Raw genomic sequence first — 27,971 nt, 5'->3', positions numbered from 1 at the left:
TCCGAGGATTGTTGTGGTGGAGAGGTTTGTGATTTCCTGTGATCCCAAGAGCGACGCTGCCTAGAGTTTAGTCACCTGGTGCTTAGCTACTGGTAGGGTCAGCCATGATGGTAAGGTCAAAGGGGAGGTCCCAGACCTTAAGGATGGTGCTGGGGTAACTTGGTGATACATCATAATGGCACTTAAGGCGGAGGAAGACTAGAGTAGTGAAGGGTCCCCAGCCATCTTTCATTGCATGCCACTGGACCCAGACCCTGATCTGTCAAGGACTGTGTGTTGGCTGCCCGTGCATCAGGCTTCTCATGTTAAACAAAGTCACGCACAGATGCTCTCCCATTAATGGGGGCTGATCCAGTGCAACAAATCAAAAACACTAATAGATAGCAGTGAGCAGGACAACTCAAAGCAAGGCATGGAGTAAGAGAGAGCTGTTCCAGTGAAGCAGCCCCAGAGGCATTCATGTTTAAAGCTTCACCATGACATTTAGTCATTTCAGCTGTTGCAGCGAGGCATGGAGGGAGATGATGGTTTATACCTACAGACAACATCGAGCAACTCCAGCGTTTCAACAATACAAGTTATCAAACGTGAAGGACTTCAGCGTACACAGTAACTTGTCAAATATCTCCATGAATGACTACTCCAAGTCCAGTGATCATTGGCATCAAAATCACAATCAGGTATATTATCACTGACTTACGTTGTGAAATTTGTTTTGCAGCAGCAGTACAGTGCGATACATAAAATATACTATAAATCATAATTAATATATATACTATACTGTATATTCAAGATTCAAAATTGTTTAATGTAATTCCCTGTAGATAAATGTAAAGGAGAATGAAATAATTGTTACTCTGGATTTGATATAGAATTAAAAAAACACAAAAAAACAGTAATAATAAAAATCACAATAAATATCAATATATAAGATACTTTATATACATTGATTGTGTGTTCATAAGGTGTCTCTAGGCTGTATATAAGGTGATTAAAAGGAAATAAAGAAGTAGTGATGGAGTTAGTGGGTGGAGAGGCTGCTCAGCCTTATTAAGTCTGGAGATCCTGCTGTGGATGCCATGTAGCGTCTTCGCTGATGGGAGTGGGACAAGCAGTCCATGAGCAGGGTGGGTGGGATCCTTTATGATGTTACTGGCCCTTTTCCAGCACCTTTCTGTACATACTGTATGTCCTTGATGGTGGGTAGGGTGGTGCCAGTGATACATTGGCAGTTTTGACCTTCCATTGTAGAGCTTTATCCCTCCCTATCTGCTGCAGTGCAGTTTAGATTAGATTCAACTTTATTGTCATTGTGCCGAATACAGATACAAAGCCAATGAAATGCAGTTAGAATCTGACCAGAAATGCAAAGAATAGTGTTATTTACAAAATAACTGCGAATAAAAAAAGTGCTACAGCACACAAATATAGAAGTACTGAGACAGTACAATATGGATGCAATACTGCTTAGTGCTGTGATGTGAGGTTCAGCAGGGTCACAGCCTCAGGGAAGAAGCTCTTCCTGTGCCTGCTGGTGCGGGAGTGGAGGCTCCTGTAGCGCCTGCCGGATGGGAGGAGAGTAAAAAGTCCATGGTTAGGGTGAGATGCATCCCTGATAATGCTTTTCACCCTGCCCAGGCAGCGTTTATGGTAGATGTTCTCAATGGTGGGCAATTGGGTGTCGATAATCTGCGGGGCAGTTTTCACCACATGCTGGAGTGCTTTGCAGTCCGATACGGGACAATTGCCATACCACACTGAGATGCAGTTGGTGAGTATGCTCTCAGTGGTACACTGGTAAAAGTCCATCAGTATCCTGGGACAGAGGTGAGCTTTCTTCATGCTCTGCAGGAAATAAAGGCGCTGTTGCGCCTTTTTGATCAGGATGGAAGAGTTCAGGGACCAGGTGAGATCCTCGGAAATGTGAACACCAAGGAATTTGAAGCTTGATACACACTCCACTACAGTTCCGTTGATGTAGATGTACCAAGCAGTGATGCAGCTCGTCAGGATGCTCTCTACTGCGTAGATACTGTATGTATAAATCCAATAAGTAAAGGTTCAAAGGTTCAATAGGTACATTTAATGTCAGAGAAATGTATAAAATATACATCCTGAAATGCTTTTCCTTCACAAGCATCCACGAAAACTGGGAAGTGCCCCAAAGAATGAATGACAGTTAAACGTGAGAACCACGAAGCCCCCTGAACTCCCCCCTCCTACGTGTAAGCGGGAGCAAGCAACAATTCGCCCTCTCCCCACCAGCAAAAGAAAAGCAAGCATCCGAGCACTTAAGTGTGAGCAAAGCAATAGCAAAGACACAGACTTGCAGTCACCCCAAAGTCTGCTTGTTCACCCGGTATTCGACATACCGCAGGCTCTCTCTCCTTCCCTAATAAGGGAGAGGGAGGTGTCTCCATTTTCCCAGCGAGCGAGGAGACATAACAGCAACTCGCTGGTTTACGATGTTAGAAGTCGTGCAAAAATAGAGAGGTGGTGTTCATGGGCTTATTGCCAGTTCAGAAATCTGATGGCGGAGGAGACAAAGCTGTTCCTAAAATGTCCAGTGTATGTCTTCAGGCTCCTGTACTTCCATTCTGGAGGTAGTTATGAGAAGAGGGCATACCCTGGGTGATAGTGGGGGGGTGGGTTCTCAATGAGGGATGTCGCCTTTCTGAGGCATCAGATTTTGAAGATGTTCTCAATGGTGGGGAGACATGATGGCACTGGTTGGGTCTACAATCCTCTGCAGTTTTTTTTCCATTCCTGTGTCCCTCATAGCAGTCGGTGATGCAACCAGTTAGAATGCTCTTCATGGAACATTTGTACAAATTTGCTCGAGCCTTTGGTGACATACCACATTTCCTCAAACTCCAAATGAAATATAGCCGCTCTTGTGTCCTTTTTGTGATCATATCATATGTTGGTAAGTTGTCAAGGAAAAAAAAATCTCATAAACTGTAAAGCTCCATTCAGTTAGAGGTCATTAATCTGCAGCAAACTTGATGTCCTTTGTCATTCATTCCATTATTCTATGATTTGTTTTGTCTCCAAAGACTCTTGTAAAGTTCTATCGATCAATGGAGGGAGCATTCTGATGGGTTGCCAAACAACCTGGCATGGATGGTCCAATGCAGAGGGTTGCAAGAGGCTGCAGAGGGCTGTGGATTCAGTCAGATATATCACGGGCACAATCTTACCCATCATCAAGGATGTGTTTGCTCCTGAGAGCAAAATTTACCATTCTAGTAAATTTCCTCAGCTCCCTCTCTAAAGCCTTGGCATCCTTTCTAAGGGTTTGACACCCATATTTGGATCCAATTACTGCAGCTCAGGCTTTGGCACAGTTGGGGTAGATAGAATCTTTTCCCCAGAGCGGAAATATCAAATAAGGCACGCGCGGCCTCTCCGGTGAAATGATATCGTATTTGTTAAATAGGGGCCTGGCACAATCCTGATTTGATGGAGACAGATGTGAGAAGCACGGAGGAACATCTGGAGAAACTTCTGAAATGCCCGGTTCGCTGCCACTGCTACTGTGCAATCGAGAATCTCCGGAGGGAAGGCCCCAAATCCTCGGCTTTGCCTGCTGCTGGCGGCCAGGGCTGGGGTCGAAGAGCTCGGCAGAGATGGTGCTCGGTGCTCGGTGTTGGAGGGCTGGTCGGAGGCTCGAAGTTTTCGGACGGACTCAGAGTCCGACTGTGATCAGGTGTTTCCAGGATGCTGCATCGGCAAGTTTGCGGTGCTGGAAGCTCACGGCAGGGAGTGTTTCCTTCCTCCTCCCATCTGCGTGAGATGATGGGACTTTTGAGAGACTTTGACCTTTTCTTTACTGTGCCCATGGTCTGCTCTTTATCAAATTACGGTATTGCTTTGCACTGTTGTAACTATATGTTATAATTGTGTGGTTTTTGTCAGTTTTTCAGTCTTGGTCTGTCTTGTGTTTCTGTGATATCATACCGGAGGAACATTGTACCATTTCTTAATGCATGCATTACTAAATGACAATAAAAGAGGACTGCGTATCCTTATAATCTAAATGTGGAAATGCATTAAAGGTAAGTGGAGGGTGGGGAGAGAGAGAAAGATCAAAGATATAAACACAACAAACTCGGCAGTTGCTGGAAATCCAGAGCGACACATGTAAAACGCTGGAGGAGCTCAGCAGGTCAGGCAGCATCTATGGACGGGATATAGGCAGCGCAATAACGTAGTGGTTAGCAGGACGCTTTAGAGTGCCAGCAACCAGGGTTCAATCCGCACTGCTGCCTGTATAGAGTCTGTACGTTCTCCCCATGACCTCATGGGATTCCTCCGGATGCTCTGGTTTCCTCCCACAGACCAATGGCGTGCCGGTCAGTAGGATAATTGGACACTGCAAACTGTCCTGTGATTAGGCTGGAAAATTAAATTGGGGGAATTTCTAGACGGTATGGCTTGAAGGGCCAGAAGGGCTTATTCTGCACTGTACCTCGATAAATAAATACACAGTCGACGTTTCAAGCCGGGACCCTAATCAGAGGTCTTGGTCAGAAACATCGACTGTTTATTCCTCTCCATCAACTTTAAAAGTTGTGTGGTACAAGTATTTTGCACAGTGAGTGGTGGGTGTCTGCAGCGGGCTGCCGGAGTGGTGGGGGAAGTACATAAGGCTGTAGAGTTTAAGAGGATTTTAAACAGACAGATGAACGTGCAGAGAAGGGATGGATCTGGTTTATATGCAGACAATGAGATTTAGTTCAATTTGGCATTGTGTTTGGTACTGATATTGTAGGCCGTGGGGCCTGTTCCTGTGCTGTGCTGTTCTATGCTCTAACCAGAAATGACATTGGGACTGCAGATACTCTCTAAGCTTCTGCCCGGCAGGCAGATCTCAATGTGCTAATGTGACGCCGTAACTCATTGGACTTCACACCGAATTACCGCTACCGTTCCTCACCCGTGCAAATCAGCACAAGCCCCAGGGCGACTGGAACAAGACTCCTCTGTCCTAGCATAGTCCTGTTGAGGCTGGAAGGAGATCGAGAGATGAAATGCGAGGTGATGGAATTGTTACAGAACAAATCAGTCAATTTCTCTGCAGACGTTGTTACCACGCTCTGAAGGAGATTTTGATCATGACAATTTAAAGAGAAGTAGTGAATACTCGTAATCTTACTGCTGCGTGACACGTAATAATAATGATTATGTGTTCATGAAAATACAATGTAAAAGAATTTTATAACCATCTCCTGCCAGCTCTCTGAAACACTTCGTAATGAAATACTCTGAGACACAGCAACTTGTCATTCCTACATAAGGCTGGCCATCCTCTATACGTCAGGATCCCACAGTCTAGCACCATCAGACACCGAGGTGTCCAGACGGAATATCAGACGGGCAGCACTTCCACAGAGTTACGGTTCAGAATTCTGCCCCAAATCCCTGGCAGCAGTGCTGCAGTCTCTCAGTACTGCCTTTCTGACAGTGTGACACTCCCTCAGTACCATCCTCTGACGGTGTGACATTCCCTCAGTACCATCCCTCTGACGGTGTGACACTCCCTCAGTACCATCCTCTGATGGTGTGACACTCCCTCAGTACCATCCCTCTGACGGTGCGGCACCCCCTCGGTACCATTCCTCTGATGGCACTCCCTCGGTACCGTCTCTCTGACAATGGCACTCCCTCAGTACTGTACATCTGCCAGTGTGGCACATCCTGAGATCCTGAGAATACTGGCCTGTACTATGCCTGTACTGGCCTGATCAACTGTTAGGAACAGGTGAAAACTACAGTCTCTTCACCAAGTTAGAAAAGTGTCCACAACCTGCACATGCAAACTGCCAGTGAATGCTCGAATGCTTTGTGTAATTGCTGGAAATCTCTCTGCCTTTTTCTTGAGCCTTATAAAATAGTGGCGTGATGAATGTCACATTTAAAAGGTGTGATGTAGCCAGAAATTTCCCAATGCACTCTTCAGTGGACATTTGATAAAGGCAGCCTTATCACAAGATGTCCATAGATCTGTAAATGATTGGAGGAGATTCAGATTAATCTGACAAACTGAGTTCCTTATCTTTCTCCGGCAGAGCTGTTTAATGGTTCACATAGCAAGCAGCCACTTAGTCTGATATTATCAACTCAGGCGGCACAGAATGGCTTCCAATCCTGATTTATAACTGGCGTGGAGCATTTGGATTTCACAAGTCGTCAGCTCTCCGGACAACTTTCTGCTGGCACCTCCCTTCATCTCCTTTGAAGCTTGCTGTCTGCTGCAGCTTAGCAGGTCAGTAGCTTGTGGGTTCAAGTCCTGTCCTAGACACCTCCATACAAAGTTTGACACGCTCTTGATGCTGGAAACTCAATGATGTAAAGCAGAGAGCCACCCTAATCGTCATCAGAATGAATCATATGTACATTGCTACGCAGACCTTACAATGGGGACCATACCTCAAAAGTATTATAAAGTGCTTTTAAGGAAGACTAAAGCACAATAAAATGTTATTTGTTAACCATTTCCTTTGCATAGAACTTTGAGTGAAGAAAATTTCATTTACAGGAGCCTCAGCACCCAAACTACCAGATTCAGGATAGTTATTAATACCATCAGACTTTTGAACCAGTGAGAGTAACTTCACTCACCCCAAATTTCAACTGTTCCCACACTTTCAAGGATTCTTCATCTCATGTTCTTGAGATTTATTACTTATTTATTTATTACTATTATTTTTTTTCTTTTTGTATTTGCACAGTTTGTTGCCTTTTGTACACTGGTTGTTTGTCTGTCTTGTTGTGTAAAGATTTTATTGTCTCTATGGTATTTCTTTGAATTTACTGAGAATGCCTGCAAGGAAATGAAGCTCAGGGTTGTATATGGTGATATACATGCACCTGGATAATAAATTTACTTTGTACTTTGGATTTGTTCATAAACAAACTGAACGGAGTTCTACTTTCAAAGCCCTGCGGACACTCAGATGCATTCAAGGCTAGAGAAAACTGTATAGAGACTGGGTCGGACAACAGAGCAGCTAATCAGCTCAGTACATCATGCACACGTCCCTCCCCAGCTTCAAGAGCATCTAGAGAATGCACTGTTTCAAGAAAGCAGAGTCTTTCTTATCAACGTTCCCCATCATCCCGGCCATGGCACCTTCTGACAGCTACCATTGCACAGGAGGTACAGAGCCTGAAATCTCACACCACCCGGTTCAGGAACAGCTACAAACATGAGAAAATCTGCAAAACAACACACACACAAAATGCTGGAGGAATTCAGCAGGTCAGGCAGCATCTATGGAAAAGAGTAAGCAGTCAACGTTTCGGGCCGAGACCCTTTTCTACGTCCCCTCAACCAACTGGTTCCTGAATCACACACTGAGTCTTGATGAAGGTTCTCAGCCTGAAACATCGACTGTTTATTCCTCTCCATAGGTGTTGCCTGACCTGCATTTTTGTGTGCAATAATCCCAATGACTACCTCAGTACAGCAAAGTGACACTTTGCACAACAATGGACTTTGGTTTTGTTTTGTTTTAATTCTGTTCATTCCTGTATAACTGCTCAGGTTTATTATTGTCACATGGATGCAGGTACAGCTAAGAGCTTGTCTTGCATCAAGTCATTACACTGAGCACTGAAGAGACTAGAATGAAATAATGGAAGTAATGAGCAGAGGTAAAGGAAACTGCCTGTCATGAGTTTCTACGCTCCAAAATCACCTCCTCTTATTTTTCCCATCTCATTTCTCAAAGTGAAATGTGGACAGGAACTAGAATGGACACTTGCTAATTCCCTCCCACTTTTGTGCACCAGGCTGTGTATGGGGTGGCACGGTAGTGTAGTGGTTAGCACAACGCTTTATGGTACAGGTGAGGAGTTTGTGCGCTCTCCCAGTGACCACGTGGGTTTCCTCTGGGTGCTCCAGTTTCAAGACATACCGGTCAGTTGGTTAATTGGTCACTCTAAATTGTCCCGCGATTAGGCTAGGATTAAAATTGGGGGATTGGTGGGCCAGGAGAGCTCGCTCCATGTTGTATCTCAATAAAAGTAAACTAGAGTGGACACAGTGGGTGAGAGAGGAACAATGCACAGAAAAAAACCCCCACCTACGCAATGGACTGTAGGGCAGGAGTAGCGACAGAATAATCCTTGTCTGGGTAGTACTGTCTCTGATTAATAATCAACTACTCCTCTTCTTTTACCTCCCAAAAATATATCTCCTAAAATAATAAACTCTAGAAAAATAAACATCCTGTTCTGTCCATCTCTCAAACAAAGTCTCTGAAACTTATATAATTTGTATAGAGCACAGTACAGACCCTTCAGCCCTTAATGTTGTGTTAACCTCTTACTTTATACTTTATACTTTATAAAGTATAAAGTATAAATACAGACCTTTCAGCCCATAATGTTGTGCTAACCTCTTAACCTATTCTAAGATTAGTCTAACCCTTCCCTCATACATAACCCTCCCTTTTTTCTATCATCCGTGTGCCTGTCTAAAAGTTTCTTAAATGCTCCTAATGTGGCCTTTGCCACCACCCCGGCAGTGTGTTCAACACACCCGCCACTCTCTGTGTAACAAGCATACCTCTGATGTCCCCGCCATAATTCCCTCCCGTCACCACAATATTATGCCCCCCATATCAACCATTTCCATCCTGGGAAAAATGTCTCTGGCTATCCACTCGATCTGTGCCTCTTATCACCTTGTACCTTTGTCAAGCAAGGTACAGGAGCTGAATAGCCCACTCCTGGTCTCATTATGAAGCGACTTTTGCCCACTCGAGCAGAAGCTGAGTCATTTTCGTGAAATAAGTTATTGATCTGACTATAGAAATCAGTCCTTATTTTAAGTAACTAACAAGTCCGCATTGAAGTTGGTTTTGTGGATAACAGTCTAGTGGAGAACCTATCAGGTGAGCATGTTATTACATGATGGACACCTTTTGATTGGGTTTAAGAACACAATCAGGCTTGTTTTGAAAACCTCTTAATCATCACTTCAAAAGAAAATTAATAGTGTTTTACCGCAGCTGCTGATATTAAATGACATGAACATCTATACCAGTGTAAAAATAGCACCCTGAACGTAAGTCTTGTCTATATGCAAATTGCTGTTTCACACTTCAAAAAAGAACATGGAATTATTTTCAAAATTATGGAGAAACTCATCCTGCAACAGAAAATAACTTAATAACACTGGAGTTAGACTGTCTGTAATCTCTGGCTAACTTTAGCAATCTATTTTGAACTAGAGTTAAAGAGAGTTTCAGTGTATCACACCTTCAAATCAATAAAATACTTACAAAGTATATATTTGAACTCTGTCTGACCACCAACAAACATAGACCAATGTGCACAATTCTTTGGAGGTGAACTGATCCCATACCAAAGTATTAATGCTTCTCTGGAAAATACAAATTAACAACGGCAGAGAGGGACCCTTTTCAGCCAGACGGTAGTGAATTTGTAGATTTTGTTGCTACAGAGGGTTGTGGAGGACGAGTCACTGGCTATTTAAGCCGGAGATTGATAAGCTCGTGACTGGTAAGGTGGTTGAGGGTTATGGCAAGAAGGTCGGGGAATGGGCTCGAAAAAAAAACAATCATGGCAGAAGAAACTCAATTAGCCTAATTCTGCTCCTGTACCTCACGATCTTATAGTTCTGCCCATGATCAAAGCATTGTGGGAGATCCGAACATCGAGACAGCAGTATACACTGCTGCCCAAATAAGGGACACTGCAGACTGTAACATCATGACCGTGAGTTGTTGGTCTCCCCTCTCACTGTGGAAGGAGTGATATCTCTCTCTCTCTCTCTCAAGAGAGAGAGAGAGAGAGAGAGAGACTATGGCACGTTGAACTGTTGGGGTAAACTTTTCAATGAACTTTAGATCATGGTCTCATTAGGGGCTTTGTTATTCCTTGCATGGTGGGTGGTGGTGGCGGTAATGGTTTTTGCTGAGGCAGGTGGGGCTGGGGGAGGGAAGGGGTGCCTTGGGGTTCTCACATTTTCCTGTCATTCATTCTTTGGGGATTTTCTTCTGTTTTGTGGATGTCTGCGGAGAGTAGGAATTTCAGGTTGTATACCATATACATTCCTTGATATTAAATGAAATTATTGAACCATTCCTCTCAATCCCTGTAACTGTACCAAATGATACATGGATCAGGAGTGGATAGATTTGCATCATGGATTATGCCAATTTTGAAAAAGTTAATGGAAATAAAAGCAGAGGGCTGTGTCTTATGTACCACTTACATATATACATGTGTTCAAAATCTGTCCGGTAGTAAGTCTCACCAATCTCTGGTGAATTTAAACTTAGTTCCCCTGTTATCCCACGTGGGAGTCCTGGCATCCTAGAAATCATGGAGAAAATTTGGAAAACAGTAGCATTTTTGTTAGAAAGTCCAGTAGAGTCAAAATACTGAGACACAAGAGATTCTGCAGATCCTGCTAGTCTTGAGCAACCCACACAAAATGCTGGAGGAACTCAGCAGGTCAGGCAGCATCAATAGAGAGGATAAAGCAGTCAGCGTTCTGGGCTGGGGCACTGGGCTGGAAAGGAAGAGGGAAGAAGGCAGAATAAGAAGGTGGTGAGAAGGGGAAGGAGTACAAGCTGGCAGGTGATAGGTGAAGTCACACATCTACCTTCCCCCTTAATTGCACCTGCCAGCTTGCAGCCCTTCTTCTCCCCCACCTTCTTATTCAGGCCTCTTCCCCCTTCCATTACAATCCTGATGAAGGGTCTTGGCCTAAGATGTTGACTATTTTTTCCCCCTCCATAGATGCTGCCTGACCTGCTGAGTTCCTGCATTTTGTGAATATCGCTCAAAATCGTTGCTGATGACACAAAGGTTGGGGGTGTTGTGGACAGTCTGGAGGATTGTCAGAGGTTACAGCGGGACATCGGGAGGATGCAGAACTGGGCTGAAAAGTGGCAGATGGACTTCAACCCAGGTAAGTGTGAAGTGGTTCATTTTGGTAGGTCAAATTTGAAGACAGAATATAATATTAATGGTGAGACTCTTGGCAGTGTGGAGGATGTGAGAAATCTTGGGGTCTGTGTCCATAAGACACTCAAAGCTGCCGTGCAGGTTGACAGTGTTGTTAAGAAGGCGTATGGTGTGTTGGCATTCTCAACTGTGGGACTGAGTTCAAGAGCTGTGAGATAATGTTACAGCTATATAAGACCTTGGTCAGACCCCACTTGGAGTACTGTGTTCATTTATGGTCACCTCACTACAGGAAGAATCTGGATACTATAAAGAGAGAGCAGAGGAGATTTACAAGGATGTTGCCTGGATTGAAGGGCGTACCTTATGAGAATAGCCTGAGTGAACTTGGCCTTTTCTCCTCGGAGCGGTGGAGGATGAGAGATGATCTGACAGAGGTGTATAAGATGATGAGGGGCATTGATCGTGTAGGTAGCCAGAGGCTTTGTCCCAGGGCTGAAATAGCTAACACGAGGGGGCATAGTTTAATGGAGCTTGGAAATAGGTACCGAGGGGATGTCAGGGGTAAGTTTTTCACACAGAGAACTGTGGGTGCGTGAAATGCACCGCCGGCAGTGGTGGAAGGGGATAGAATAGGGTCTTTTAAGACCCTCTTAGATAGGTACATGGAGCTTAGAAAAATAGAGAGCTATGCGCTAGGGATATTCTTGGCAGTCTCTCGAGTAGGTTACATGTCGGCTCAACTTTGTGGGCCGAAGGGCCTGTAATGTGCTGTAGATTTCTATGTTCTATTACCAGGATCTGCAGATTCTCCTGTCCCAGAATTCTAACTCCGCTGGACTTTCTCACAAAAATGCTAGTCTTCCCCAAATTTTCACCCTGATTTCTAGGACTACCAGGACTGTCATATGGGATAACAGGGAAACTACATTTGCATTCACTAGAGGTTGGTGAGACCTAAGAAGTTCTGAAATGCTCCACAGACCAGATGTTCCCCTGGTTAGGGAGTCAAGACAAGGTGAAGATATTGGGTAAGTTACTTTGGACTGAGATGAAGAGAAATTTCTTGAGAGGTTGGGCAATTCACAAACAGAGAAGGTAGTGGATGCCAAGTCACTGACGTACTTAAGAGTAGGAAGATTTCTAGATGCAAAAGGCGTCAAGATGGATGGTGGGGTGACTATGTATATGGTCTAAAGGATCAGCCAGGATTGTATAAATGGAAAATTAGGCTTCAAAATCCAAATGGCCAACTCCTGCACTGATTTTTTTTGTTTTCAACCACTGTGCTCTCGTTCCCTTGTCAGGGGAAAAGCTCACCATGATTACCAGAATAGAATCATTGCATCAACTGAAGTCAGGTTCAGGGTAATCGTTAAGACTAGGAGAAGTGAGAATTGCTCTCGCTGAAGGAGAGGTTAAGAGGAGGCTAAATCACGCTGTTTAAAGATAAACTCACAAGGGATTCTGACAGAGTAAAGATGGAGGAATTGCCTTCAGTGCCGTGAAGTTTGGCGCAGATATAAGGTGAGCAGCAAAATAAAAGAAGGGAAGTTAGGAAAACTCCTGAATGATTGTCATATTGACCACAGCAGTCTTTGAAAGGCAACTGGTTTCAAATACTACAGAGGAAGATCTGGGAAAGGTGGGGAGGGCAGGGGACTTAGAATTTATTTTATTGTTTATAGGGTCACAGACAAAATGGGCCCATCACCCCTTCCTGTGACTTTCTGAGCTATGGTCTAAAAGACCCTTTCTGGCTGCTCATTACTTGCAAGGTGGTAAGTAACCAAAAGTTTTATAAACACAACCTCCAGGGTCTCTCGCAAGCCATTGCAAACTTTACCCAGAGGGTTGGTTTGGAACCAGCCCAGTGAAGGGCAGCCAATGAAATGAGTCACAGCCAAAGACTTGCATCTCTGACCTTTCAGTCAACTGTCCAGCCAAGCTGTGAGCTGACAATTTCGCTCATGGGATCCAAAATAACTCATATCTATTCTCTTTTGGCAGCCAAGTGAACCTGAATTTATGAGACTTTGGGCACTGGTAATACTTTTGCATCAGCCACTCTTCCATGAGATATGTGTTGTTCCAAAGCACTTTTTTCTCTGACTGGAACAGAGCAATTCATCAAAGACTTCATACCATGTCCTTATTTAGTTACAACCATGTAGAGTTACCTTAAGACATTTTAAATATGTACACTCAGTAGTCATTTTATTACGTCCTGTACCTAATAAGTTCGCTACTGAATGTATTTCTGTATGTTCTTGGTCTTCTGCTGCTGTAATCCGTCCAATCTCACTTCAGATCATAGCCCCGCTACCCCCAGAAATCTGACATAAAAGGAGAAAATCGCAGGTCTACTCCACATGTACCACAGCCCTGCTATTAGCAATGCATCGTTACCTTCTAACTTCTAATTGCCTCCATTTAGTTGGTCTCGCTGTGACACAGATATTCCCATTGCACTATGTTCCCACAGCTTCTCTGCAACTTATAATTAGATGTTTTTATCTTCTTTCCCATATCTGATAAACCTGAAACATTATGTGTTTTCCTTTCCACAGACGCTGCTCGACCTGATGAGCATTTCCAGCGCTTTCTGTCTTTTTTTCTAACTAAGGCAGGCTCAGCAATGCTCGCGCCCGGGAGAAGGAAATCGGAATTACTGGGTACTCTGTTGATGGCTTTCAGTGGGCGGAGGACTCGGACTGTCCGGATCGCAGAGAGGCTGACATTCTGAAGGTCCAGTGAGTACTCCACCATCCTGCAAAAGGGAGAAAAGGACACAAAGTCAACCAAGGCAAAGTGAGGACATTGGAGACACAAGAGGCTGCAGGTGCTGGAATCTAGAATAACAAACAACATGCTACAAGACCATAAGTCGTAGGAGCAGAATTAGGCTATCCAGCCCATCGAGTCTGCTCTATTATTCAAATAGCTGATTTATTATCCCTCTCAACACCAATCTTTTGACAACTTTTGACGCACTTACATGTATTTATTGATGTACCTTGTCCTTGTGACATATCTATCAACCTTCGCCTCAAATACACCCAATGACTTGGCCTCCACAGCCATCTGTGCAAATGAATTCCACAGATTCACCATCCAAAGGCTAATGAAATTCCTCCTCATCTCTCTTCTAAAGGGATGTCCTTCTATTCTGAGGCTGTGACTTCTGGTCCACTATAGGAAACATCCTATACTGAGGGCATTGCCTGGGAAATCAGAACCTAACATCTCTATGGTACGTTATATGATGTTCCACAACACTTGACAGCTAATACTGAACAGCTGAGAATAGTGCGGAGTTATTAATTTAAAACCAGGTATCCAAAGTTAGGTGATGCTGTCAGTGAATTTATCAGGCAGAGACCCTTCATCATCAACACCTCATGTTATGTCTAGGTAGCCTCCAACCTGATGGTGTGAACGTTGATTTCTCTAACCTCCAGTGAATTTTTTTCTCCCCCTTCCCTCTTCTTCATTTCCCCATTCTGGCCCCTTACCTCTTTTCCTCGCCTGCCTATCACCTTCCCCAGTGTTCCTCCTCTTTCCTTTTATCCCATGATCTACTCTCCTCTCCTGTCAGATTTCTTCTCCTGTAGCCCTTTACCTTTTCCACTTCTCACCTTTCAGCTTCTTCAAATCCTTGCTCACCCACCGGTCTTCACCTATCACCGTCTAGCTTGTCCTCCTCCCACTCCCCCCACCTTCTTTTTCTGGCTTCTTCACAAGACAAGACCACAAGACAAAGGAGCAGAAGTAGGCCACTCGGCCCATCACATCTTCTCTGTCACTCCACCATGAGCTATACTATTCTCCCATCTAGTTCCAATTTCCGGCTTTTTCCCCATACCCCGACTAATTAGAGACCTATCAATCTCCTCCTTAATCACCCTCAATGATCGAGTCTTCACAGCTGCATGTGGCATTGAATTCCGTAGATCCACGACCCTCTGGCTAAAAAAATTTCTCTTCATCTCTGTTTTAAATGGGTACCCTCTAATTCTAAGACTGTGGCCTCTTGTCCTGGACTCACCCACCAAGGGAAACAGCCTTTCCACATCTACTCTGTCCAATCCTTTCAAAATTCGAAATGTTTCTTTGAGATCCCCTCTCATTCTTCTATACTCTAATCAATACAGTCCAAGAGCCGACAAACGCTCCTCGTATGTTAGCCCCTGCATTCCAGGAATCATCCTCGTAAATCTTCTCTGAACTCTCTCCAACATCAGTACATCCCTTCTAAGATAGGGGGCCCAAAACTGCACACAGTATTCCAAATGAGGTCTCACCAGTGCCCCATAGAGCCTCATCAACACCTCCTGACTGTTATACACTATTCCTCTTGAAATGAATGCCAACACAGCATTCGCTTTCCTTACTGCTGATCCAACCTGGTGGTTAACCTTTAGGGTATCCTGCACGAGGACCCCCAAGTCCCTTTGTATTTCTGATTTTTGAATATTTTCCCCATCTAAATAATAATCTGCCCGATTATTTCTTTGTCCAACAACCGTACATTTCTCAACATTGTATCTCATCTGCCATTTCTTTGCCCACTCTCCTAAACTGACCAAGTCTCTCTGCAACCTTTCCGTTTCTTCAACACTTCCTGCTCCTCCACCTATCTTGGTGTCATCCACAAACTTAGTCACAAAACCATTTAATCCATAATCTAAACCATCGATATATATTGTAAAAAGAAGCAGCCCAACACCGACCCCTGCGGAACACCACTAGTAACCGGCAACCGATCAGAATAGGATCCCTTTATTCCCACCCTTTGCTTTCTGCCTATCAGCCAATGCTCCACCCATTCCAATATCTTTCCTGTAATTCCATGGGCTCTCATCTTATTAAGCAGCCTCTAATGTGGCACCTTATCTTCCCCCTTCCTTTTCAGTCCTAATGAAGGATCTCGGTCAGATTAGACAAATGGGCAAAGAGATAGCAGATAGAGTGTCAGAAAGCATATAGCCATGCACTCTGGTAGAAGAAATAAAAGCATAGACTATTTTCTGAATGGAGAGAATATTTGAAAATCTGAGGTGCAAAGGAACTTGGGAGTCCTCATGCAGGATTCCCTAAAGTTTCATTTGCAGATTGAGCTGGTGGTGAGGAAGGCAAATGCAATGTTAGAATTCATTACGAGAGGACTAGAATATAAAAGCAAGGATGTAATGTTGAGGCTTTATAAAGCACTGGTGAGGTGTCACTTGGATATTGTGAGCAATTTTGGGCCCCCTATCTAAGAAAGAATGTGTTGACATTGGAGAGGGTTCAAAGGAGGTCCATGAAATGATTCTGAGATTGAAAAGGTTGTCATATGAGGAGTGTTTGATGAATCTGGGCCTGTACTCACTGGTATTCAGAAGAATGAGGGGTGACCTCATTGAAACCTATCGAATGCTGAAAGGCCTCGATAGAGTAGATGTGGATAGGATGGTGGTGTGTCTAAGACCAGAGGGCCCAGCCTCAGAATAGATCGACGTTCTTTTAGAACAGAGATGAGGAGGAATTTCTTCAGCCAGTTAGTGGTGGATCTGTGGATTTCATTGCCACAGGTGGCTGTGGAGGCCAAGTCTTTATGTATATTTAAGGCAAAGGTTGATAGATTCTTGATCAGAGCATGATCAAATAGCCAGTTGGTCAGGGCATGAAGGGACATGATGAGAAGGCAGGAGATCGGGGCTGAGAGGGGAAAATGGATCAGCCATGAAGAAATGGCAGAACAGATTCGATGGGCCAAATGGCCTAATTCTGCTGCTAGATCTTAAGGCGTTATAACCAGTTTGCTCGAAGAGTGAACGCAGTTGAAGTTTTTAAAGCAACAGAATATCACAAGGGGCCTTGGAGATGACATCAAAAAGTGCTAAGGAAGCTTAACCAGTTCAAAGCATCGACTCAGCTGCTGTTTACAGTCATAGAACAAATGCAAAGCCAATAGCTAAGTTGCAGAATCCAAAGAGTGTGGGTGAGACAGACACAAACTGTTGTTACAGATGTAATAGAAACCATCCAGCGTACATATGTCAACTTAAAACTGCCAAATACATTAACTGCTAGAGGAAAAAATGGCTAGAAATCCTTACTGAGCAAGCTTAAAGCCAACACAGTGGATCAAAGAAACCTCAGTAATGTGATTACTTCAGAGGAGGGAAGGGTTTGCAGCAGGAAGACGAAGCTGTGTTTCCGAAGCCACAGCGAACGTTGGACGTAGGTAGCAGTTTTGTGACCAGCGATAGCGGTGGAAAATGTAACAACTAATTTTATTGGAAGTAATTCAGGAAATTCAGTGTAGCTTGGGGGGTTGATGGTTGAGTCGTTCTCCGATCTTGGCAATTACCAGCAAATGTTTCGTCACCATACGGGGAGACATCAACAGTGTGCTGTTAATTACGCTGCCCAGATCGGAGAACAACTCAACCCTACCGATTAATTTTATCTTTGGAATGATGAAGGAGGCCATTCTGCCTCTCTGATCTCTGCTAGCTGCATGGAAACAATCCCATTAGTCCCATTCTCCCTACAATATACATTCAGTGACCACTTTATTAATACCTAAATACCTAATAAAGTGGCCACTGAGTGTATTTTCAAGTCTTCTGTTGCTATCATCCATTCACGTCAAGCTTCAACATGCTGTGTGCTCAGAGGTGCTCCTCTCCACAGCACTGTGGTAGCACGTGGTTATTTGAGTTACTGTCACCTTCCTGTCAGCTTGAACCAGTCTGGCCATTCTCCTCTGACCTCTCTCATTAACAAGGCATTTTCACCCTCAGAACTGCTGCTCACTGGATGTTTTATGTTCTTCACACTATTCTCTGTAAACTCTAGAGATTGCTGTGTGTGAAAGTCCCAGGAGATCAGCAGTTTTGGAGATACTCAAACTACCCCATCCGGCACCAACAATCATTCCATGGTCAAAGTCACTTAGATCACATTTCTTTCCCCATTCTGATATTTGGTCTGAACAGCAATTGAACCTCTTGACCATGTCTGCAGGCTTTTATGCATTGAGTTGCTGCCACATGATTGGCTGGATAGATATTTGCATTTACCAGCAGGTGTACTTAATAAGGTGGTCACTGAGTGAATTTTCTCTCACACGGGCTTATCAATTCCTCTTTGTGCCATTAACTGACTATAACAATGACAAAAAATTTGTTCCATGTCCTTTTCTGATTCAGTAAGGGGCATTCCCGTATGTATTCACCAACAAAGCAGTCACTGTACATACGTTAAACCACAAAAAGGCACTTTATTGGCTATTAAGGCATCCGTTAGTCTTGCGAGACCATGGATCTGCGCCTGGAAAGTCTTCACTCTCCAGGGCGCAGGCAAAGTTGTATGGAAGACCAGCGGTTGCCCATGCTGTAAGTTTCCCCTCTCCACGACACCGATGTTGTCCAAGGGAAGGGCATTAGGACCCATACAGCTTGGCACCAGTGTCGTCGCAGAGCAATATGTGGTTAAGTGCCTTGCTCAAGGACACAACACGTTGCCTCGGCTGGGGGCTCGAACTCACGACCTTCAGGTCGCTAGTCGAATGCCTTAACCACTTGACCACGTGCCCACTTTATTAGTTATATTAAACATTTAATGCTGAAAGAAAAACAAATGGTTAACAAAGTAGTAGAACAGAATTCAAACTAATACTTATCCACTAAGTGAGCTGATCTGCAGAATGCTGGAGGGAACTGCAGATCCAACTAACTTTCACTGTCTCTCCAGATGTCCTTGTTTCTATGTCCAACCATCAATGATAGCAGCTTTTGTGGCCCAGCCTAAGAGATGATTTGTCCTTGCACAAAGAAATTGCCTCTTTTTATACCTTTGAAAACCCCATACACTAGCACTTTCTCATGATAGCCCAGTATTTGGTACCTGACCCTGGACAATGATCTCACTTTTCCCAGACAAAAATGCTAATTCATCACAGTCTACTCTCGGGGCTGTAGATTTGCAGTCCTTTCACTCATTTGTTATGTGCGGTGTCGTATGACGTTGGTGATCACGGTCTTGACCACGACTGCTTTTGGCAAATTTTCCTATGGAAGTGGTTTGCCATTGCTGTCCTCTGGGCTGTGTCTTTACAAAACAGGTGACCCCCCCAGCCTTTACCAGAGGTGGTCTGCCTGGCATCAGTGGTCACCTAACCAGGACCTGTGATATGCACCAGCTACTCATATAATCATCCACCACCTGCACCCATGGCTTCACGTGACCCTGACTGGGGAGTTGGTGGGGGGCTAAGCAGGTGCTACACCTTGCCCAAGGGTGACCTGCAGCTAGTGGAGGAAACCTCCTTTGTTGGAGACGTATCTCTAACCTGGCCACCTTTAACTTTCTCAGAGCAATCACATTCCCAACCAACGCCAATTTGTGTTACTCATTTTAGCATATACAACTCTTTCCTTATTTACACTGACACTAAATGGTCATTTATAGTGGCTATTTAGTCTACCAGCACATCTAGGGGTTTGAATTGAACCACCTTGTGTAAACCCATTCAGACAGCAAGGGTGGGGTTGGGGAGGGGACAAGTAATCTCCATACTGACAGCATTCGAGCTCAGGCTCCAACCCAGGTCTCTGGAGTCGTGAGGCAAACTGGACTTGCCATTTTGAGGCAAAGGCACGTGTAAACTGGCCAGCGTATCAATATGAGCATCAAAGTTGCTTAATCTTGGGAAGAAATGCATAATGTAGCTCAGACAAGTGTTGCTTAAGAAGAGCAAAGCGAAAACGAGTCCCTGGTGGGCAAAGGAAATGCTTTAAAGATAACAACAAGATCAGCCTGAAGAAATTCTACATGGCATCTGAAATCTGGGAAGACATTGCACTCAATTGATACACCCAGAGGAAATCTGTTCAAGAGGGAGATGCGCTACATGAGAACGACCTCCGCTGTGTCACAGAGAACAAGCGGCAGCTACAAAACAGCTAAAAGACCCAACCACGAACTACAGCCAACACCTACTCTTGCCCACACTACACTGGAATATGTGGATCCCGGATCAGCCTCTACAGCTACCTGAGGACCCACCAATAAACAACTTCCTAGGAGAACATCATACTCGGTGATGTATTGAAGACTGTTTCATGGCTAAAATGTTTAGTGAGCCACAGTGGTCAGTAACCAGAACTGCCAGTAGGTGTGGCTGACAATATTAATTGGTCAACATTAACAGACAAAGATTGGCTTAGAGAGTTGACAAGAAGGGGCATTTAGCTTCCAAATTACACTCAACTGTGCTGTTGTGAAGGTCTATAGAAATGCTCAAGGGAAGTAGGTTACAAAACAAATATTCTGATAAAGCTAGGTTTAGAACCAATCCATCTGAGCTTTGACTGGTCCCACACTGAGTACTGAGTATTGAGAAAGGAGTTGGGATGTCATGTTGAAATTGTACAGGACATTGGAGAGGCCTAATTTGGAGTATTGCGAGCACTTCTGGTCACCTGGCCTCAAGAAGGTGGCATCCCTCACTTAGGACTCTCACCAACCTGGAAATATCCTTTTCTCATCACTATCTTCAAGGAGGAGCTACAGGTATCGATGAGATTGAAAGAATACAGGGAAAATTTACGAGCATGTTGCCAGGACTTGAGAACCTGAGTTATAGAGAAAAGTTCAATAGGTTCAGACTTTATTCCCTATAATGGAGGAGAAAGAGGGGAGATTTGACCGAGGTATGCAAAAATTATAAGGGAGACAGATAGGGTAAATGCAAGCAGCCTTTTTCCCCTGAGGTTGGGTAAGACTAGAACGAGAGGGCATAAGTTGAGTATGAAAGGTGAAATATTTAAGGGAACTTCTTCACTCAGAAGGAAGTGTGCCTGTGGACCAAGCTTCCAACGGAAGTGGTATAAGTCGGTTCTATTTTAACATTTAGGAGAAATGTGGATATTACATTGATGGTAGGGGTATAGAGGGCTCTGGTCCAGGTGTGGGTCAACGAGACTAGACAGAGTAATAGTTTGACATGGAGTAGATGGGCCAAATGGCCTGTTTTATGATTCTATGAGTCTATGGCATGAGTTGGAGGAAGAGCTGCATGAATTAGAATGGAATGGCGTTCCAGTGAAGACAATCTAGAGTGAGAGGGCAACACCAATTGTAGCAGAGGTGAATATAGAATAGAGAATATGATTACTTTTGAGTGACATGATCGACAATGAGCAGTATCCTTTGCCTCCTTCAGAAGATTTCAATGCAGAGCAGAGAACAACAAAGGCTTTCACCAAACTATGTGTCTCAGCTGAATATGGATAAGTAGGGTAGGGAGTATTAACAATGCAGAGTCGTAGTCGTAGAATCATTGAGATATTGTGTGCAGCTTTAAAGTTCAATGTTGGAAATTTGAAGTCAATTTATTATCCAAGTTCGTAGATGTCGCCATTCATTTTCTTGTGGGCATTCACAGTAAATACAAAGAAACACAACGGATTCAGTGAAAATAAACGGGCAACAATCAATGTGCAAGAGACATTATGTGCAAATACAAAAAAGAAAGAAACAAAATAATAATAATAATAAATAAATAAATAAGCAATAAATATTGAGACTATGAGATGAAGAGTCCTTGAAAGTGAGTTCACAGGGTGTGGGAACAGGTCAGTCTTGGGGTGAGTAAAGTTGAGTGAAGTTATCTCCTCTGGTTCAAGTGCAGATGGTTGAGGGGTAATAACTGTCTCTGGCCCTGGCGGTATAGGTCCTGAGGCTCCTGTACCACCTTCCTGATGGCAGCAGTGAGAAGAGAACATGGTCCGGATGGTGCCATGCCAACCAAGATGTTTATCTGAGTTATTGCCATTTGCCTCCATTTCATCCACATTTCTCTAAACCTTTGTATCCCTGTACCTGTTTTAAACATTGCAATTATATCTACCTCTACAGCTTCCACCGGCAGCTCATTCCATACACCCATCATCTTCTGCGTGAAAAGGCTTCTACATCTTGGAGCTTATATCTTGCATGTCACCAAAGACTTTTGCTAATTTCCATAGGTGTGCAGTGGAGGGCATTCTGACTGGTTTTATCACTGGCTGCTCCAGGAGCTCCAGTGCACAGGATCACAAGAGGCTGCAGAGGGTGATAGACTCAACCCTCTCCACCATTAAGGACATCTTCATGAAGGAGTGCCTCAAGAAGGTGGCATCCCTCACTTAGGACTCTCACCAACCTGGAAATGTCCTGTTCTCATCACTATCTTCAATGAGGAGCTACAGGAGCCTGAAGACCCACACTCAACCATTTAGGAACAGCCTCTTCCCTCCTCCATCAGGTTTCTGAACGGTCCATGAACTCATGAACATTTCTTCGTTCTTCCATTTTAAAATTTTTTAATGTTATTTTATTTTAGAGGTACACTGTAGAACAGGCCCTTCAGTCCCAATGAGCTGCACTGCCCAACAATCGATCTATTTAATCCCAGCCTAATCACAGGATAATTTACAATGACCAATTAAGCTACCAACCGGCACGCCTTTAGCCTGCGGAAGGAAACCAAAGCAAACCCACATGGTCATGGGGAGAACATAGAGAAGGCGCTGAAGTTGAACTCCAAACTCTGAAATCCCAAGCAATAATAGTGTTGTGCTAACTACTATTCGACCGTGGCACCCTTTTTCCGCAGTATTTGCTTATTTTGTAATTTTTAGCAAATTTTATTGCTTTGTCCCATAGTGCTGCTGTAAAACAACAAGTTTCATGACCAAGGTCAGTGATAATGAACCTGTTTCTGATTCTGAAATCTTTCCCTTCTCACCGTAAATCTCTGTCTTCTATTTGTTTATTGATAGAGCTGACGTGGTTAGACTTTTTCCATTGAGAGCGGGGAAGATTCAAACAAGAGGACATGGGTTGAGAATTAGAGGACAAAAGTTTAGGGGTAACATGAGGGGGAACTTCTTTACTCAGAGAGTGGTAGCTGTGTGGAACGAGCTTCCAGCAGAAGTGGTTGAGGCAGGTTCGATGTTGTCGTTTAAAGTTAAATTGGATAGATATATGGACAGGAAAGGAGTGGAGGTTTATGGGCTGAGTGCAGGTTGTTGGGACTAGGATAGGGTAAGAGTTCGGCACGGACTAGAAGGGCCGAGATGGCCTGTTTCCATGTTGTAATTGTTATATGGTTATATAGTTTTAGACTCACCTATTTTGGGAAAAAGACTGTGACCAGTCATCTTTCCCAATCTTGCACTCCTCTATAATGTCTCCCCTTGGCCTCCTGCACTCAGGGAACAATATCTCAGCCTAGCCAGAATCAGAATTGGAATCTGAATCAGGTTTAATATCACTGGCATATGCCGTAAAATTTGTTAACATTGCCTCCTTGGTCTGCTTATAACATATCCAGAGGAATCTTTGCTTCTATACAAACCTGTTGAATAGTGTGATATCAGCACTGCTACACTAGCTACAGTGGATATTGTATTACAGTATGCAACATATTAAACATGTTGACTCCTGTACTAAATAGATGTGTTATTGAAGAATTGAGATCTATTATCCTGCATTGTGGATTGTGAATTCCCAGACAACCAACCTCAATTTTGTTTATTTATTTTCGAGCTCTTTACAAAACAGAGGAGCATATTTCATCTTATCATCCAGAGTCGAATGGTGCATCTCAGGAGATCAGTAAAAAATTGTCGAGGATGCTGAAGAAGCAAGCATTACAGGGGAGCTAGGATTTGACAATGGGGAATCGATTAGAATTTTTTTTTTGCTAAACCGAAGAATAACGTGTGCAGGTCATTATTCTGGTGAGTTACCAATGCGTAAAGACTCAAAATATGTTTAAGCTTGGTTCTGCTAAATCTTGAGCAGAGAGTTGAAGACAAGCAGTTAAGGCATAAACAATATTATGACTAAGCCATGCAGAAAGGGTTTATACAACATGATGGAGGTTGAAAGTTAACACCACTAAACAAATCAAAGTTCAACATTAAAAGTAACTTTATCATCAAAGTACATATGTGTCATCCCGGGAGGGGGGAGAAGATGGCTGCACAGCAGCGTGCGCGGCCACTTCGGTGATGATGTCTGTTATCTGTCAAGTAGGGGACCGTGCACAATTCTGATTTGATGGAGGCAGGCGTGACAGTACGGAGGAACATCTGGAAAACTTCTGAAATGCCCTCTTCGCTGTCGCTGCTACTGTGTGGTATCCGGAATCTCCGGAGCTGAAGGCCCCAAAATCCTCAGCTTTGCGTGTTTCAGTGGCCGGGGAGAGGTCGAAGGCGCTCAGCAGAGGATGGCACTCGGGAGGCTGTATCGGAGAGGCTGGTCGGAAGCTGGAAGTTTTCGGATGGATGGATTCAGTGTCGGCTGTGGTCGGCTGCTTCCAAGGCATCGGCAGGTTGACGGTGCCTGGAGGTTTATGGCAGGGAGTTTCTCCCTTTTGCCGCCTGCTATCGGGGACTCGGGAGTCAATCGACTCGGAACTTTGAGACTTTTTTTTACTGTGCCCATGGTCTGTTCTTCATCAAATTATGGTATTGCTTTGCACTGCTGTAACTATATGTTATAATTATGTGGTTCTGTCAGTGTTAGTCTTTGGTTTGTCCTGTTTTCTGTGATATCACTCCGGAGAAACATTGTATCATTTCTTAATGCATGTATGCATTTCTAAATGACAATAGAGGAGGACCGAGTGTTCTCATAATCTAAATATACCACCCATGGGATTCATTTTCTTGTGCGCATTTGTAGTAAATCCAAGAAACGCTATAGGATCAATGAAAGACCACATTCAACAGGATGGACAAACAACCAATGTGCGAAAGACAACAATTTGTGCAAGCACAAAAGAAAAAAAAGCAATAAATTTCAAGAACAGGAGGTGAAGAGTCCTTGAAAGTGAGCCCATAGGTTGTGGGTACAGTTCAGACTTGGGGCGAGTGAAGTTTACTGAAGTTTTCCCCTTTGGTTCTGGCATGTGAAAAAGGTGTAGCGAAGGTGTGGTCGATGATAAATTTAGAAGTATACGTGCAAATTGTTAAGTCCTTCCAGTGAGATATAAGAAAGAGAGTTGTATGATTGCAAATGTATCTCATAAGTTGATCCAGTACAGACAGTGGGAGATACAACCCAAGACTCTATTGACCTGAGTCAAGGTCTGACACCTTCCTTAATGAGAAATACATACACAAATAACATGCTTCTTTGAAAAGCTCAAGGAGACTTAGAAAAACTGTTGAAAGGTGAAATCTGTTAGTAATATACTCAGTGGCCACTTTATTAGGTACACCTGCCCTTCAATGCAAATATCTAATCAGCCAACCGTGTGGTTTATAACCCAATGAATAAAAAACACGCAGATATGATCAAAAGGTTCAGATGTTGTTCAGATCAAATATCAGAATAGGGAAGAAATGCATTCTAAGTGACTTAGACTTTGAAATGAATGTCGGTGCCAGACAGGGTGGTTTGAGTATCTCCGAAACTGCTGATCCCCTGGGGGTTTCAGTCACAACAGTCTCTAAAGTTTACAGAAAATGGGGCAGAAAAACCAAAAAATCATCCAGTGAGTCACAGTTCTGTAGGTGAAAACACCTTATTAATGAAAGACTTCAGAAGAGAATGGCCAGACTGGTTCAAGCTGACAGGAATGTGATAGTAACTCAGATAACCACACTTTACAACAGTGGTGTGCAGAAGAGCATCTCTGAATTCAGAACACATTGAACCCTGAAATGGGTAGGCTACAGCAGCAGAAGTCCACAAATATACTCAGTGACCACTTTATTAGATGTAGGAGGTACGACTGGAAAGATTTTCGATCCATCAGATGGACCGCACGGCGTCTTCAGGCAAGACGAGGGGAGGTGGAGTCTGCCTACTGATCAACACTGTGTGGTGCTCGGACACAGTGGCACTGACAAGCTCCTGCAGCCCGGACCTGGAACACCTGTCGGTGAAGTGTCGTCCCTACTATCTGCCACGGGAATTTGCCACGGGAATTCACCTCGGTCATACCGACAACGGTCTACATTCCACCCCAGGCGGACGTGGAGTGTGCTCTGAACATACTGTATGCCAACATCAGTGAACTTGAGACCAGGTATCTGGAGGCTTTGCTCATTACAGCCGGGAACCTTAACCAGGCCAACCTCAGAAAGGCACTGCCAAAGTTAGACCAACATGTCTCCTGCCCCAGTAGAGGCCCGAATATACTTGACCACTGCTACACAGCGGTCAAGGATGCCTACCGTTCCGTCCCACAACCTCACTTCGGAAAATCGGACCATCAGGCCGTACTCCTCCTCCCAGCTTTCAAACAGAAACTGAAGCAGGAGGTCACAGTGTCAAAAGTAGTGTCGCGTTGGATGGAGGAAACGGATGTGATCCCCCATGACTGCTTTGAATTGGTAGACTGGTTAGTATTCAAGGACTCAGTACGCCTCAGCTGGCAAGGACTTTATTTGGAAATGCACGGAGGACTGTGTCTCTCGCAAGACGATCCGGGTAGTCCCTAACCAGAAACCTTGGATGAATTATGAGGTCAAGTCCCTTTTAAAGGCTAGAGCCGTGGCTTTTAGGTCCGGGGATACCAGTCGCTACACGGAATCCAGGCGTGAACTCCGGAAAGCCATTAAGGGCGCCAAGAGGCAATATCGAGCCAAGTTGGAAGCCCAGGCTAACCAGAGGGATGCCAGTAGACTATGGCAGGGTCTAAATGAGATCACTGGGCGCAAAGAAAAGGCTGGGAATATCAATAACTGTGGTGCTTCTCTTCCTGATGAACTTAACCTATTCTACGCAAGATTCGAACAGAAGAGGAGCATCCCGCTCCCTCCGGATGAACCGGACCTGGGGCATCGAGATTCATCGTCACCGAGGAGGACGTTAGAAGGGCCTTCCTGAAAATAAATCCAAGGAAGGCGACGGGCTCAGATGGCGTCCCAGGATGGGTTCTCCGGGCCTGTGCAAGCGAGCTAGCTGGAGTGTTTGCTGACATCTTCAACTGCTCCTTGCTTCAGTCTAAGTTCCCCTCATGTTTTAAGAAGGCAACGATAATCCCGGTGCTGAAGAGGAGCAAGTTGGCATGCCTGAATGACTATCGACCTGTGGCTCTGACATCAATTGCTATGAAGTGCTTTGAAAGATTGGTTATGGCACACATCAACCACAGCCTACCAGTCAACCTCGACGCTTTGCAATTCACCTACTGGAGCAACAGGTCAATGGCAGATGCCATCTCTCTGGCCCTACATTCCTACTTAGAACACCTGGAAAATAAAGGCGCATACGTAAGGCTCTTTTTCATTGACTACAGCTCTGCCTTTAGTACCATCATTCCAAATAAACTGATTCCTCAGCTCCGGAACCTGGGCCTTAGCACCCAGATCTGCAGCTGGATCTTCAACTTCCTCACAGACAGGACCCAGGCTGTAAAAATAGGGGACAAGCTCTCCTCTACAATCACTCTGAGCACCGGTGCCCCACAAGGCTGTGTACTCAGCCCCCTGCTGTACTCACTGTCCACCCATGATTATGTAGCCAAGTTTCCATCAAACTCAATATATAAGTTTGCTGATGACACAACAATTGTAGGCTGTATCTCGGGTAATGATGAGTTTGAGTACGGAGGGGAAATTAAGAACCTGGTGGCATGGTGCGAAGACAATAACCTATTCCTCAACGTCAGCAAGACGAAGGAATTGGTTGTTGACTTCAGAAGGAGTAGTGGACCGCACGACCCAACTTACATCAGTGGTGCGCAAGTGGAACAGGTCAAAAGCTTTAAGTTCCTCGGGGTCAATATCACAAATGACCTGACTTGGTCCAACCAAGCAGAGTTCACTGCCAAGAAGGCCCACCAGCGCCTTTACTTCCTGAGAAAGCTAAAGAAATTTGGCCTGTCCCCTAAAATCCTCACTAATTTTTATAGATGCACCGTAGAAAGTATTCCTCTCAGGTGCATCACAACCTGGTATGGAAGTTGTCCTGTCCAAGACCGAAAGAAGCTGCAGAAGATCGTGAACACGGCGCAGCACATCACA

The 27,971-nt window shown here is 44.3% G+C and overlaps 1 protein-coding gene across 1 annotated transcript in view; it reads right to left on the bottom strand.

Annotated features, from left to right (window-relative positions):
* The window catches only part of LOC140205397 (voltage-dependent T-type calcium channel subunit alpha-1I-like), a 426,562-nt gene that overhangs the window by 360,332 nt on the left and 38,259 nt on the right, over positions 1-27,971 (bottom strand). Inside the window, exon 3 of the mRNA XM_072272989.1 lies at positions 13,620-13,717. Coding sequence (XP_072129090.1) covers positions 13,620-13,717 — 98 coding nt within the window. The remainder of the gene's footprint in view (positions 1-13,619; positions 13,718-27,971) is intronic.

Source organism: Mobula birostris, chromosome 11 (assembly GCF_030028105.1).
Source record: "Mobula birostris isolate sMobBir1 chromosome 11, sMobBir1.hap1, whole genome shotgun sequence".
Lineage (NCBI taxonomy): Eukaryota > Metazoa > Chordata > Chondrichthyes > Myliobatiformes > Myliobatidae > Mobula > Mobula birostris.
Note: the sequence above shows the minus strand (reverse complement) of the source record. Positions and strands in the feature narration are given on the sequence as shown.